This window comes from Oncorhynchus masou, chromosome 27 (genome assembly GCF_036934945.1).
Source record: "Oncorhynchus masou masou isolate Uvic2021 chromosome 27, UVic_Omas_1.1, whole genome shotgun sequence".
NCBI classification, from domain to species: Eukaryota; Metazoa; Chordata; class Actinopteri; order Salmoniformes; family Salmonidae; genus Oncorhynchus; species Oncorhynchus masou.
The window spans coordinates 31,474,875-31,490,088 of NC_088238.1; the positions used below are offsets into that span (position 1 = coordinate 31,474,875).

At 46.1% G+C, this 15,214-nt stretch overlaps 1 protein-coding gene across 8 annotated transcripts in view; it reads left to right on the top strand.

The window, feature by feature from the left end:
* LOC135515994 (non-muscle caldesmon-like) overlaps nt 1–15,214 on the top strand; it is a 58,226-nt gene that overhangs the window by 18,027 nt on the left and 24,985 nt on the right. For 6 of the 8 annotated variants that reach the window (XR_010451885.1, XR_010451886.1, XM_064939915.1 and 3 more), the window contains exons 2-3: nt 1,300–1,389; nt 8,164–8,246. Coding sequence is in view for 6 of the 8 variants with exons in the window: in XM_064939915.1 (XP_064795987.1) it covers nt 8,173–8,246 (74 nt within the window). In the remaining 2 variants the exon portion in view is untranslated. Of the gene's footprint in view, nt 1–1,299; nt 1,390–4,624; nt 4,774–8,163; nt 8,247–15,214 lie in introns of those variants that run through there. The other 2 variants (XM_064939916.1, XM_064939917.1) reach the window with 2 other exon arrangements.

The following is a 15,214-nucleotide window of genomic DNA, read 5'->3' on the forward strand; positions in this document are numbered from 1 at the left end:
GTCGGATCATGCCTTTGTGGTCCAACAGCAGTGTCTGTACCATGACAGACGAGGAGAGGGGGAGATGGGGGGGAGAGAGAGAGAGAGAGAGAGAGAGAGAGAAGGGGATAGGGAGAGAGAGGCACCGAGAAAGAGAGTCAGAAATCATGGCCTCCCCCATGCCAAAAACTCCAGTGAATTTATGTGGCCACATCCTGGCGTGGTTCACAGCCTGGGCTGGGCCAGAGGCAGTAAATGTGTTAATGGACCCGAGGCGAGGCGGGGCCAGGGGCCCGACGTGTGAGATGAGAGGCAGATCACGCTGAACGGGACCAAGGGAGGACAACCTCTTCCAAACACATCATTACAGGTGGCGATGGACAGGACACACGCACGTTGGCTGGCCGCACAGAGACACTCACAGACCAAGACAGACGCGTACACACACACACACACACACTCCCAGATGTTCTCAGAGATGGAACATTTCTCTGCCCTCTGCATTGCTATCCACATACCCACACCCCTACAGGTATCCTTTTGGCTTTGCTCAAACTCAAACTGCCCCTTGAGCACCTGCAAAGCATTAGTCAGTCAGTCAGTCAGTCAGTCTGCAGTCAGTCAGTCAGCATATAAAGGCCATGATATCTACTACAGTTAAACTCTGCTCTGTTCCTCTCCTCTGTGTATGAGTAGACAGAGTGCAGGCTGTGTGACTGTGAGACAGTCCTGATGGCTCCTGTGTACACACTGCTGGGTGGGAATGGGGAATCCTGGCCTGTCACCTGACTGACAAGGAGTGACTATTACACTGTGCAGAGCTTAGTTTAGCTCGGGAGGGGTCTCATTACTGTACAGGCCATTAGCTGGTCTACTGCACCGTAACACAGACAGTCAACACACATACAAATACACACAGACCTGAACTAAGACCTGAGTCCACCATCACACCAATAGGTTCTACTCCAGCAGGTCTGAGATCAGTGTAATATGATTTTGGCTCACCACCTAAATGACACTATACCGGGATCAGGAGGCGACACACCTACAGCGTTGACAGAGCCCTGACTCAGTCATCCAGTTAGACGGAGTTGAGGTGCTCGGTTGGGGTGACCTGACCCAGGTGAATGTCAAAGCCATAGTCTAGAATGATAGATTTCACTGTCTTGGCTCTCGCACCACGCTCACTGACAGAACTGGGCCTCGAAACAGAAACAGCCCTTTGATCACTAGGTTTCATTGGAACTCATTAAGTGAATAGCACCCTGGGGGGGAATGGCATGGAAAGACGTATTAATAGCTTTCTCCTTTTCCAAACAGATTTAAGACCCCCCTCCTCCTCAACGTGGAACAGGCCGAGGCTGGAGTGACTGACAGACTGACTGACTGGTGCTCAGATTCTCTCTCCAGGTGAGAGTGCGCCTCCCGTTTCCTCCCTCGGGCAGCTTCTCTCTCAGCCTTTCCTCCCTCCCTCCCTCCCTCCCTCCCTCCCTCCCTCCCCATCCCTGCTTGTCAGTGCCAGAGCCAGACATGATTCATGTCTCCAAAACATAGGACAGGGAATCAGGGATACTGTTGTTGCTGCCGGAATCTGTCGCTCAGACAATGCATCCTATTGTCAGGAATTGAATAGAATGGTTAGATTATATTATATTATTATATTATGATAATCAGGAGGAGGATGAAGAGGAGGAGGATGGTGAACTCAAGATGGTGATGATCAAGCTGATGAGGATGATTAAAATGGCAGCGATTGTGATGAAGACCTTTATTGTACATGGCCGTGCCAGGCTCTCACAGTAGCCTATGGATAGACTGACAGTGAGTAAGAGTGACAGCAGCCTACCTCTCCACCCCACCTGAGAGGCCCAGACAGGGGCCAGAGCAAAGAGCGCATAGCTCACATTCCTCCAGCATCTCCTAATGAGTAGGCCCCAGCGAGAGAGAGGAGGTGAAGGATGCCTGGCCCTAGCCTCGCTCTCCCTTTCCCTCTCTGCGCCTGCCACACAATCCCTGGGTCTTGTGCCAGCCCAGCACTGACATGGCAGATACCTGGGATACCTTTATTTCTCCCAGCTCCCTCCCTCCCTCCCTCCCTCCCTCCAACCACACCTGGCCAACCCTCACACCTGGGTCACCATGGCAATGTGCACACTGCTTGCGTTTTACCTGCAGGTACAGGCAGAGCCAGAGAGCTGGGAGGGTGGGAGCCGGCCCACAATCCCCTCCTCTTCTTTTCTTCTCTTAAAGGGAAAAGAACATCATTCCTTGGGATGACAAAAGTAGAAGCCTTAGCCAGAGTCCCATAGCTTGACCATGTTTACTCTCATGTCCCCACTACAGTGAACTGTGCATATTGGTGCAGTTTATGGATATATTGGAATATAGTCTAAGTAGACCAAGTTTGTGTTGGCTTCAATGTTTTCTTCATTCGTTCTTTCTGTCTGTCTTTCTTTCGTTCTGCCTCTTTTTCTCGGGAGTTAATTTTAGTCCCACACTCAAGTCGCCCAGAACGGCTGCAGTCCAAATATTGTGTCTTTTAATCAGTTTTGGACTCGGGGCAATCTTTGGATAACATGGAGTAAAAGCTGCTGTTGTGTCCCAGTAGAACTCTCTCTCCCCTCTTGCTCTCCTTTTTTCTGTTTATCCGGTGAAGAAGTGTCAGGGGGTGTAAGTAATCTGCTGACAGGCCTGCCAATGTTAACGTTACACTTGACAACTTTTTTTTCTTCTCAACAACTTAAAGTGCTTCGTCCTCTGGAAGAATCTTCTGGAGTTGTTTTTAAAATGGCATGTGAATGAGTAACTTAAAGCTTCTTTCAAGACGTTGTGCTAACATCAGAATTTTAAAATGCCGCATTCCTCAAATAGTTTCCGAGGCGTACTCTTGAGGTGAATGTGTTTGTGCTAAAGTGGTGAAGACAAAGTTATTCGGCTGTGTGTCACAGCAATGACTCATGGGAAAAAAAGAGGCCTCTATGATCTATGGACTCACAGAGCAAAACAGTACATCAACATTTCACTGCATATTAACATAGCAATGCCTCTAAGAATGAAATGGTGCCACATTCTCTTCCAGCCTCTCCTTGTGAATAGAGGACACATTGTTTGGGTGGTGTTAACACAAACCTGTCCTAAAATGATAGGGGGAAATAAAGCTGGCGTTGTCTGGATAACATCAACGTGGCTTTTTAATATAATGTTCCTTAAGCGCTGGGTAGTGTCAGCCAGAGAGTTGCAGCAGAGCATTAATTTGACTGGTAAATGTTACATTATTGCCATTGTAGCCCTGGAGCTGGAAGACAGAGAGGGAACGAGAGAGAAAAAAGTAATCGTTTTACAGTGGGGCGAGAGAGAGAATTTACAGTGGGCGAGAGAGTAGAGTGAGTGTGGAAGAGAGAGAGAGAGAGAGAGAGACCTTAGTTCAGAGAGAGAGAGAGAGAGAGCCCTTAATTTACAGTTGATAGAGAGGAGAGAGTGGTAGTGAGTGGAGAGAGAGACCATAGTTTACAGTGAACAGGGAGAGGCAGGCTAAAATTGGTTCTGGTACGAAACCCTCAGAGAGAAAGTCAGAAAGATGTAATTCCAGGAAGCTCCCTTTCTCTCTCTCCATTCTTCTGCTCTGTGTATGTTAGCTTTGACGGAATATGGGTGGTCCCCTCGAGGAATCAGTGTGACACTGACATCGCTCCATTTTATCGACGGCTATACTCTGGAATGCTCTGCACTCTCACAGGCAAACTCCAAATCCTGTTGAATATAATATCAAATTCTTAAATATTCCCCAAATCATAGTCATACTAATAGTGTGCTCTCAGCCCCAGTGCTGCTTTTAGGAAGTATGTGATTAAACTAACGCTGGTGATGGCTTTAGTGTTTTTGGTATTGCTCTCATTTTGTCTAATTACAGTTGTGCGAATTGCCGAAATCCACGTGCCAATTTTCTTCCTCCTGCAAATGGCGTAAGTGTATCTAAACATGGAGAGCAAATTATTGCTGTGTTGGAAATAATCTGGCCTGAATCACATGGGCATCGCAGTTTGACTCTGATAGTCCTCTAGTTGAAATGAGAAGGAGGTGGGGAGGGAGAGAGGGAGAGGGAGAGGGAGAGGGAGAGGGAGAGAGAGAGAGAGAGAGAGAGAGAGAGAGAGAGAGAGAGAGAGAGAGAGAGAGAGAGAGAGAGAGAGAGAAAGGGACAGAGGGACTAGCCCTTGGAGTGATGGGTTTTGTTTAAAGCATACCTCCCCTGTCCTTGTGTTTCCTGTACACGCGCTTGTGGGTGTTGGAGACCCTTTTTGGTCCTCTCACTGTGTGAGGCTGCAGAGGGGCACAGAGCAGGAGGCTACAGCATGATCGACAGCACAACTCGGGAAGCAAGCCTGAAGAACCCACCCTGCCTCTCTAAAACTGATCCCGGATCTGATCCTAGCCATCCACTGACATCTCTCTAAACAAAACAGGAAAAGTTGTAGAGATTTGGGAAGGAGAGAGCAAGGGGTGGTGTATGTATATGTGTGTGTGGGGGGGTGGGGGGGGGGTGTAGAGTTAAAGAAGGGAAAGACAGCAACCGGGAGAAGGAGGAAGGGAGGGCGAGTGGGAGGGAGGGGAGGAGTAGAAGGTGGAAAGGAAGAGGCGTTTGCCTTTTCTGTTGACTGCTGAAACCGGTGAAAGATTGTGCAGCAGCAGGAGCTCTTTGTGTTGTAGCCGTGCTGGGATAAAGCAGTGGGAGAGAGGCTGGAATGGTTTAAGAGGGAAAACAGTACATTTAAAAGTCTAATCGTCACAACTGCTAAGGTACAGTACTGTAGCCTTTCACTCAATGCACTTTGCTGTTAGCTGTAGCAGTAGGCTAGATTGTGGTTGGGTACAGTTGTGTTCTTGTAAGAGAAGAGCGTAGGTTGATGATGACAGGCTAAGGATCTTCTGGGTGGTCCCGCTCCTCTCCCCGGTCACGTACCCAGGGTATTTTTAGTGAAGAGCGTTATAACATCCTGCGCTAACATCTCTTCCTCCTCACACACTTTCTTCTCCTTCCGTCTCCTCCTTCATTCCTTCACTTTCTCCTTTTGTTTTTTGTTTTAATAGTGAAATGTGACTGTGTGTTTGGCGTGGAGAGATATCAACGTTTTCACAGTACTGTACGACTAGTATTGGTAGTGAATATCGTAGTAGGCACACAAACGTGCATCCCTGTATCGAGGTCTAGAGCAGAAAGACATCCGGGTCGTACTCACTACGCATCAAGCAGAAGACAACAGAATGAAACAGGGAGGGACTACCTACCAATAAGAAACGCCTATTTTAGTTTTTCTGTTGCGTGCCCTAATGAATATGACCCAGCATAGGATACAGAGGTACCGGATGGTGATAAACTCATATGTTCTTCCAAATCAAAGTTTATTTGTGCGCCGACTACAACAACCTTACAGTGAAATGCTTACATTCAAGCCCTAACCAACAGTGCAATTTTTAAGTAAAAAATAGGTATTAGGTAAACAATAGATAAGTAAAGACATTTAAACTGTAAACTGACAGTGGAAATAACAGTAGCGAGGCTACAGTATATACAGGTGGTACCAGTACAGAGTCAATGTACGGAGGCCCCTGTTGGGCTAATTGAAGTAGTATGTACATGTAGGTATAGTTAAAGTGACTATGCATAGATGATAGAGAGTAGCAGGGGTTAGCGGGTGGCGGGATACAATGCAAACGGTCTGTGTAGCAATTTGATTACCTGTTCAGGAGTCTTATGGGTTGGGGATAAAAGCTGTTGCGTAGCCTTTTGGTCCTAGACTTGGCGCTCCGGTTCCGGTGGCCATGCAGTAGCAGAGAGAACAGACTATGACTGGGGTGGCTGGGGTCTTTGACAATTTTTAGGGCCTTCCTCTGATACAGCCTGGTGTAGAGGTCCTGGATGGCAGGCAGCTTAGCCCCAGTGATGTACGGAGCCATACATTCTACCCTCTGCAGTGCCTCGCTGTCGGAGGCCGAGGAATTGCCGTACCAGGCAGTGATGCAACCAGTCGGGATGCTCTCGATGGTGCAGCTGTATAACTTTTTTGTGGATCTGAGGACCCATGCCAAATCTTTTCACTCTCCTGAGGGGGAATAGATTTTGTCGTGCCCTCTTCATGACTGTCTTGGTGTGTTTGGACCATTCTAGTTTGTTGGTGATGTGGACACCAAGGAACTTGAAGCTCTCAACCTGCTCCACTAAAGCCCCGTCGATGAGAATGTGGTTGTGCTCGGTCCTCCTTTTCCTGTAGTCCACAATCATCTCCTTTGTCTTGATTACGTTGAGGGAGTGGTTGTTATTCTGGCAACACACGGTCAGGTCTCTGACCTCCTCCCTATAGGCTGTCTTGTCGTAGTCGGTGATCAGACCTACCACTGTTGTGTCGTTTGCAAACTTAATGATGGTGTTGTAGTCATGCCTAGCCATGCAGTCGTGGGTGAACAGTGAGTACAGGAGGGGCTAAGCATGAACCCTGAGGGGCTCCAGTGTAGAGGATCAGCGTTGTGTTGCTACCTACCCTCACCACCTGGGAGCGGCCCGTCAGGAAGTCCAGGATCCAGTTGCAGAGGGAGGTGTTTAGTCCCAGGATCCTTAGCTTAGTGATGAGCTTTGAGTGCACTATGGTGTTGAACGCTGAGCTGTCGTTAACCAGTTGCGACGAGCAAACCAGTATCCGGGAGCGTAATCATAGCCTCAAACGCATTAGCATAACGCAACGGACATAAATACCCCTAGAAACTTTTCCTATTCATGAAAATCGCAAATGAAATGAAATACATATATTCAAACACAAGCTTCGCCTTTTGTTAACAACACTGTCATCTCAGATTTTCAAAATATGCCTTACAGCCAACGCTAGACAAGCATTTGTGTAAGTTTATCATGGCATAATGCTCTGCTAGGCTCTGCTGGCAGCAGGCAACATTTTCACGAAAATAAGAAAAGCAACCAAATTAAATCATTTACCTTTGAAGAACTTTGGATGCTTTCACACAGGAGACTCCCAGTTAGATAGCAAATGTTCCTTTTTTCCAAAAATATTATTTTTGTTGGCGAAAAAGCTCCCGTTTCTTCACCATGCTTGGCTGAGAAATCGACCGAAAAATGCTACAACTATAACGCCAAACTTTTTTCAAAATTAGCTACAGAATATCGACATAAATACGGCAAACGTTGTTTAGGATCCATCCTCAAGGTGTTTTTAACAAATATATTCGATAATATATCCGTCGAGGCAGTTGGTTTCTCATAAGAAGCGATTGGAAAAATGGCTACCTCAGTATTTTATGCAAGGTTTTCTGCGGGAGACACCATGTGACCACATGCCATATATGGTCCCGTACAGCCATTCTTTAAGGGAAATGCCTAAAAAGACGTCACAAAAAGACGTCACAATGCTTAGTAACCGAAAGGTTGCAAGTTCGAATCCCCGAGCTGACAAGGTACAAATCTGTCGTTCTGCCAATGAACAGGCAGTTAACCCACTGTTCCTTGGCCGTCATTGAAAATAAGAATTTGTTCTTAACTGACTTGCCTGGTAATATTTTTAAAGTAGACACCTGGTGGAAAACGTAAGCTCATTCGTAGCTCATTCACAGCCATATAAGGAGTCATTGGCATGAGGCGGTTTCAAAAAATGCGGCACTTCCTGGTTGGATTTTTACCTGGGTTTCGCCTGTAACATCAGTTCTGTGGCACTCACAGACAATATCCTTGCAGTTTTGGAAACGTCAGAGTGTCTTCTTTCCAAAGCTTCAATTATATGCATAATAGAGCATCTATTCGTGACAAAATATCTTGTTTAAAACAGGAACGTTTTTCATCCAAAAATGTAAATAGCGCCCCCTAAATCCAACTGGTTAATAAACAGCATTCACACGTAGGTGTTCCATTTGTCCAGGTGGGAAAGGGCAGTGTGGAGTGCAATAGAGATTGCGTCATCTATGGATCTGTTTGAGCGGTATGCAAATTGGAGTGGGTCTAGGGTTTCTGGGATAATGGTGTTGATGTGAGCCATGACCAGCCTTTCAAAGCACTTCATGGCTACGGACGTGAGTGCTACAGGTCGGTAGTCATTTAGGCAGCTTACCTTAGTGTTCTTGGGCACAGGGACTATGGTGGTCTGCTATGTAAACTACAACGTTGTTGATGATGATGTCGTCCTGCAGGGCGTAACCATGGATGATGACTTTGAGCGGCGCCGAGAGCTCAGGAGGCAGAAGAGGGAGGAGATGCGCCTGGAGGCTGAGCGGTAAGACTGGCCTCCTCGTCTTCCTCTTCTTCCCGTCTCCTCCCGTTACTTTTCCTCCCCTTCGTCTTCCTCCTGCTCCTCCGTTGTCTCCAACCTCTACCCCCGCTCTTCTTCCCTCTCCTCCTACATCCCTTCTTCCTACTCATCCTCCTCTGGACCTCAAACCTCTTCCATGTCCAACAACAACTACACACACACTTACATATCTACGATATTGTTTTCTTATCTCATTGGAGTTTATCAGTATAAACTGGGTGGTTCGATCCCTGATTGCTGATTGGCGGACAGCCATGGTATATCAGACTGTATACTATGGGTATGACAAAACATTTTATTTTTACTATTCTAATTACGTTGGTAACCAGTTTACCAGTATACCACGGCTAAGGGCTGTGTCCAGGCACTCCGCGTTGCGTCGTGCATAAGAACAGCCATAAGCTGTGGTATATTAGCCATATACCACACCTCCTTGGGCCTTAATGCTTAAACATACCACTCTGAACATGACGTCATAACGGTGAGTGTGCAGCCAGAGGGAGTTACAGGTACACGTGTTGTCCAGAGGGGGTGTTGATGACACAGCGAGTGCTGTGATCATATGACCTCAGTACTCTTCAGAGCCCAGTTGAAGTCAGTTAAAGGGCTTTGAGCTGGGCTCAGGTTGTTACAGGTCCCTGTGATCTCCATGCCAAGTTGGAACCAGAGAGCTAACCCTTAAATAGTTTGGACTCTCCTCAGGGCTTTAAAAACATCACTCAGCAAATATTGGCTTCCTCTCCTCCTCATGCAGGCAGTAATCTACCACTGATCTGATGACCTGTGTTGTGTTCTCTCTCTCTCTCTCTCTCTCTCTCTCTCTGACTCAATAAGTTCTGCTTCATCTCTCATCACGTCACTGGTAGAATGTACTGTTGACCTCACATAAAAGGCCTCTGTGCATCCTCAAGTCAAATGAGTTACTGTAATGCATACTGTAACAAGCCCAGACATTTCAATTGAGCTCATCTCAAATGGATCACCTCAACCATGTCTCCTTTTACAGAGCAAGGGTACAGGAGACCAGGGCTGTCCTGCCCTGTTCCTGGAGAGCTATCGTCCTGTAGGTTTTCACTTCATCCCTCATCTAGCACACCTGATTCTAATAATTAGCTGGTTGAAAAGCTGAATCAGGTTGGTTACAACTGGGGTTGGAGTGAAAACCTACAGGAGGGTAGCTCTCCAGGAACAGGGTTGGAGAACCCTGCAGTAGGCTACTTAACTCCAGGAGCTTAGTTTGCCCAGCCTGTCTGGGTAGCTTCATCCCTTATCCCGATTATACTTACAAACAGTCATTTAACCTGGCCGCACACATCATAAAACATGAAAATGCATCATGGGCAATAGGATATGCAAATGTGTATCTCTGGAGGTCCAATCCCTTACTGAGCGATATGGCAGTGACATTTACTGAAGATATGAGAAGAGCTCTCTGCAGACCAGAGCTACTGAACAAGTGTGTAAGGCCTTGGATATGACACTATGTTAGTGTATGCTTGGCAAGATACAAAAATGTCAGTGCTCACCCTTAAAATGTGTTGCCAATAGAACAGATTAACCGGAATGACATTTACTTTCACGGGTGGCCAAACAGAACTATCTAGAAAGCCACGCCCCTACTAAGCCACACCTCCAGACTTCTGATCTGACCTAGTTCGTAAACCCAACTGGTTGGGCAAAAAATAACCCAATGTGTGTTCTGTACACTATTTAACCTAGCATTTTCTTGTGTGTTAAAAAAACTTTTAAAAAACTTTATCTATGACACTGTCCTCCTAATTTGTAAATACTGTAATGTGGCTAGAAACAGAAAATACTTCTACCCAGTCAACTCAATCAGTGAATATAATCCTCTCATACATTTAATTGTGATGTGTGGTTATGTTGTACAACAAATGTAAACCTCTGTAGCAATGTTGGCATCTATTGTTGTACCTTTAGGCATGTGCCTACGCCTCATTGCTCCAGCTCAGTTGATTAAACGATAACTTAATGCAGTCGTTATATTTCACAACGGGTCATAAAACCCGCGTTTTATATTATCTATATTATCCCACAGTGTTTATATTATATGGCAATTGGTAGAAAATACAGACTGTATGAGAGAGTAAGAGTAGTAAGTTATAGGCATGGTGGGAGTTTGTTCATGTCTGTTTATTTAGTTAGAGTCGTTTCAGTTGGCAGGACCATGCACGATTTTCAACCCACTCATGTTATTGATAAAAGATCCAAGCGCTATATTTTGCAAATATGCTGTAACAATCAATATTTCCATGTATCTCCTTATCTAACGAGTCAAAAACACACCCACAACCATCACCAAATATGATGTAAAAAGAAAACAGATATGCACACACACACACACACACACACACACAGACAGAGGAGTGAGAGCAGTCTATACAATAAGATCTGCAGTCTGGGCTTCCAAACACTTTTACATTAGAAGTGTTTACTAGTAGAGATCACAGGGAGCTGTTTCCTTTCCTCGCTAGGCACTGGAGGAGGACTACATGGCTGGGCTAACGTGTGTGTGTGTGTGTGTGTGTGTGTGTGTGTGTGTGTGTGTGTGTGTGTGTGTGTGTGTGTGTGTGTGTGTGTGTGTGTGTGTGTGTGTGTGTGTGTGTGTGTGTGTGTGTGTGTGTGTGTGTGTGTGTGTCACAGGAGGTTGGTGGCACCTTAATTGGTGAGGATGGGCTCGTGGTAATGGCTGGAGAAGAATGGTATCCCAACACAGGGTCTCCAGGTGTTTGATGCTATTCCATCCATTCCAGCCATTTATTATGAGCCGTCCTCCCCTCAGCAGCCTCCACTGGTATGCATGCATGCTTGGGTTACTGTATAGCCCGTGCACATGCAATCTGGAGGTCTGAAAGTCCTGTAGGGGTTCAGCCAGATTGGACCGTCATCAGGTGGTGAAGGCTTGACGAGCTCCATTCGCCTCCTTTAGCCCAGTGAGCCAAGATTTGTGTGTGTGTGTGTGTGTGTGTGTGTGTGTGTGTGTGTGTGTGTGTGTGTGTGTGTGTGTGTGTGTGTGTGTGTGTGTGTGTGTGTGTGTGTGGCTCTGCAATGTGTCAGATCCAGTCCGGACCAGAACAATCTGTCTTGTTGACGGAGAGGTGAAGCTCCATCCCTAATCACCAGCAGGCCAGAGACTAGCAGGCCAAGGTGGACTCCGCTTCACCGTCTACTGTGTAGTTCTGCTGTTCTTAATCAATCAAATGAATGAATGTAATTCTGCTCCCCTAAAGAATGTGGTATAGAAACCAGTGTTTGTGTTTCTGGTCACTGTGGCCCCAGGGGTTGCCTGACTGGGCCTTTTTGTATTGCGCTCTGTGACAAATGACATACAACGATACAGCTGGGATCTCAAGCTATCTGGTTGGTGGCCGGCACAGTGGAGTTCACATACTGTCCTCTGCCCTCTGTGACTGACCAGGGCTTTGCTATGACAATGTAATGCAGACACACGTACGCACACTGGAATGTTTTGAGTGCTGTTTTTTTTGTCCCCTTTTTAAAAAATGACATTCTGTTGGAATGTTCCCAAACCTTATAACCCTGTCCTGTGTTCTGTCATGTCACACGCGTTTTTTTTTCTGGTGACTGAGCCCAATGCAGTTTACTTCATTTATATCATTTTTCATAAGCTAGGCAACATGCAAAGCAGTTCTGTGCAGGCCAGTGTTTGTCAGTCTGCTGCCCTTTGAGAAGCGAAGCTACCATTTTCTCCCCCATCTCCTCCACATCTGTGTGCAGGCCAGATCTCCAGGGAGGCCAGGAAGAGGCCAGGAAATAACACCCATCCTCAGTGAATGGACCGTTCCAAACATGCCCTCCCCAACCGGCGGCCTGCACCATAAACTCTCACTGGGCCTGCTTGTGTCTGTATTTGTTAGGGCGTCTGCCCAGCTCTGAATGTTTGGGATGGACTACGGTACAGTTGGAGCAGTCTGGTTCCCTCTCATTTTGGTGGTCCTGTGATCCACCCACAGGGGGGGGGGCTTCTTTTGCCCCACAATGTATATAAACCAAACAAATATGTCTAGACATGACCCATAATGTCAAGCTGTAACTCAAAAGTAACCCACGCCCCAAGCGGGAATCTCACCATGGGAAGCACTGTACTTGTCCTTACTCAGGTGCTCAGAAATAGGGGCAGCAGCTATAGAGGTGGGTGATGAGCAGGTTAAAAGGTATGTAGGTTTATGGAGCACTGATAACAAGATAGAGGCCTCTAGAAAGTCTGTAGACTTCTGGATGGGGGCTATGGCGTTGTTCTCTCTCGCTCTCTCTCTGGGCCTAGAGGAGAAAGTGAAGGACAGGGCGAAGCGTGGGAATGGGCCAGCCGTTCTGGCAGTAAATCACGCCCCCCCCCCTTCCCTGTGCGCTCTCTCTCTGTCTCTCTCTATCTCACCCTCTCCGTTTTAGTCCAGTAGAGGTGAAGAAGTGTTTTCTCGTGGGCTTTCCAAAGTTGTTTTCACGGACATTGCTGAGATATTTTGCCGTAAAGAAAATATTTGGAAATATTTTCCCCTAATGTGTTTGGTGACTAGACCTAGTGTGACTGGATATTTTGTACTTACTCAAGTAGTCAGGAACTGAATGCAACATTAGGCTTAAATCAACTTTATTGTACACACTGTAAAAACGGACAACGGCAACAAATTCAGTTAGGATTTAAAACAAAAATTTCACACATTTGCAATAAAATGATTACCTTCATCCTGCAGAATTTAACCCACAAGGACAACATGTTCATGTAATGGCCGACATAAGTTATGCATGTCATTGCAAGGGAAGCTGGCTAGCCAAAGTTTGCAATGGACTTTATTAACTGTAAGCACTCCTCAAGTAAGGCCACCCTTAATAATGGCTCGAGGGAGAGAGGGCGAGTGAGAGAGAGACCAACCTGAATGTGATTGCTGTGGCTGGACTCTCAGGCTCCTACTGTATAGGAGGACGTATTATCTTGAGCATAGGATAAGACCTCTCCCTATATTCTCTCTCTGATGGGAGGAGAGGCCACACTGAAGTGGTAGGTGGTCTATAAGGAATGAGGATATTGCATTGGGGCCTTCATTGGTGCAACAGTCTAGAGCCAAGAGCGCCAAGCGTTTTGATTGACAAGAATGCTAACTAAGCTGTTAAGAGATTGTTGGACTTTCGTAAAGCATCGTCAACCCGGAGATACTGTGATTCTAACTGCACTGTGCCACTAAGGACTGGTCCGATCCATTTTTAGACGCTGTTGTCTCAGTTTCCCATGACATTTAGGCTGTTTCTGGGACAATGCTACTCTCCAGAGATTGAGTCAGTCTTTGCTACTCTGTTTTCTACAAACTGCACTTGGTAATATAGCCGGTCATCTATGTGCATAATGTTAAGGATGACGAGCAATATAGACTTTTCGAATAGAGCTTCTAGTGAAAGAGAGTGTGTTTCTCAATATACATACTACCGTGCTCCAAGTCCGCTAATTGGAGCGGTCGGAGTATGAGCACGGAGGGCAGTTCTCAGATGCATACTTTGTTTGTACACGTTTTGAAGCATGCGTCGATGCGAGCTTCAGCTGGAATATTCCCAGGATTGTTGATGTGAGATGACGCAACCACGTAAGAAACGAAGACACATTTCTTGAAATCAATGGCGGATTTGGGTTATAAACTGAAGTGAGAGAAAATGATTTTATCATTTTGGAGTAACACCCACAATCTTTCTCTCCTTCGGTCCCTCTCACTTACAGTGCATGGGAATGTATGTAAGTTTGAGTGCCAGGGTGAGAGGGGGTGTGTGTATGCTAAAGGTATGCACCTCTCTACAATTTGATACACAGTTACTATCCCATCAGACTAGAATCTCTATTCTAACAGTCTATATTGCTCTTCATCCTTAACATTTGCACATAGATGACTGGCTATATCCCCAAGTGCAGTTTGTAAAACAAAGTAGCAAAGAGTGACTCAACCACCCACTGTGGAGCCAGGACCAGCCAATCAGAATGAGTGTTTCCCCACAAAGGGCCTTTATTACAGATTGTGTTAAGTGACAAAACTGCACATTTTAGGGTGGCCTTTTATTGTCCCCAGCACAAGTGGCACCTGTGTAATGATCATGCTATTTAATCGGCTTCTTGATATGCCACACCTGTCAGGTGGATGGATTATCTTGACAAATGATCTCTTGTTTTGTCTGTATTGGTCAAAGGAAATGCAATATTAGGGGAGTGCACAGTGCTTCTCAAAATTACGTCATCGTTGGTTTTCCTCACAAAAACGTACTAAGGAGAACAAACTCGGAGCATGGTAGTATGCATATTGAGAAACACCCTGTGTGTATGTGTATGTATGTATGTGTATATATATGAGAGATGGAGAGAGAGAGAGGGAATACAGTATCATGATGTCACTGTCCCCCCTGGTTTAGCTTGGGCGTGAGCAGAGTTCTGTGTTCAATTATAACAACATTCCTCAGTCCGTTTACCCAGCAGGAGAGACTGCTGTTTGCAAGCTGTAAAGTCTCCCATAAAACCACTCTGCTTAACATGTTAACTGCACATGCTTCAGTAACATGCAATACGCACTGCCAAACGGCCATATGATGTTTGCTTAGCTTAGCCGATGCCTGACACTGACTTTGAAGATCACACAGAGGCAGACAGAATGGAGCTCTTCTCACAAACAAAACAGAGGCGGGGAAGATAAGAAGTGGGTTCAGTCCTTTAGGGGAGAGGCTTTCCCAATGTTTCATTAAATTGAAGATGAATCTACATAGAATGGACTGGGTACCTCTCTGTGGGCTAGAGACTTTCCTGTTATGCTGTCAAACTGCAGGGTGTTGAGATCAGTGATCTGGCCTTAGTAGAGTTCTCGTCTGGCCAGCACAGTACAGGCAAAACACACTCACATACTATACACACACACACAGACACT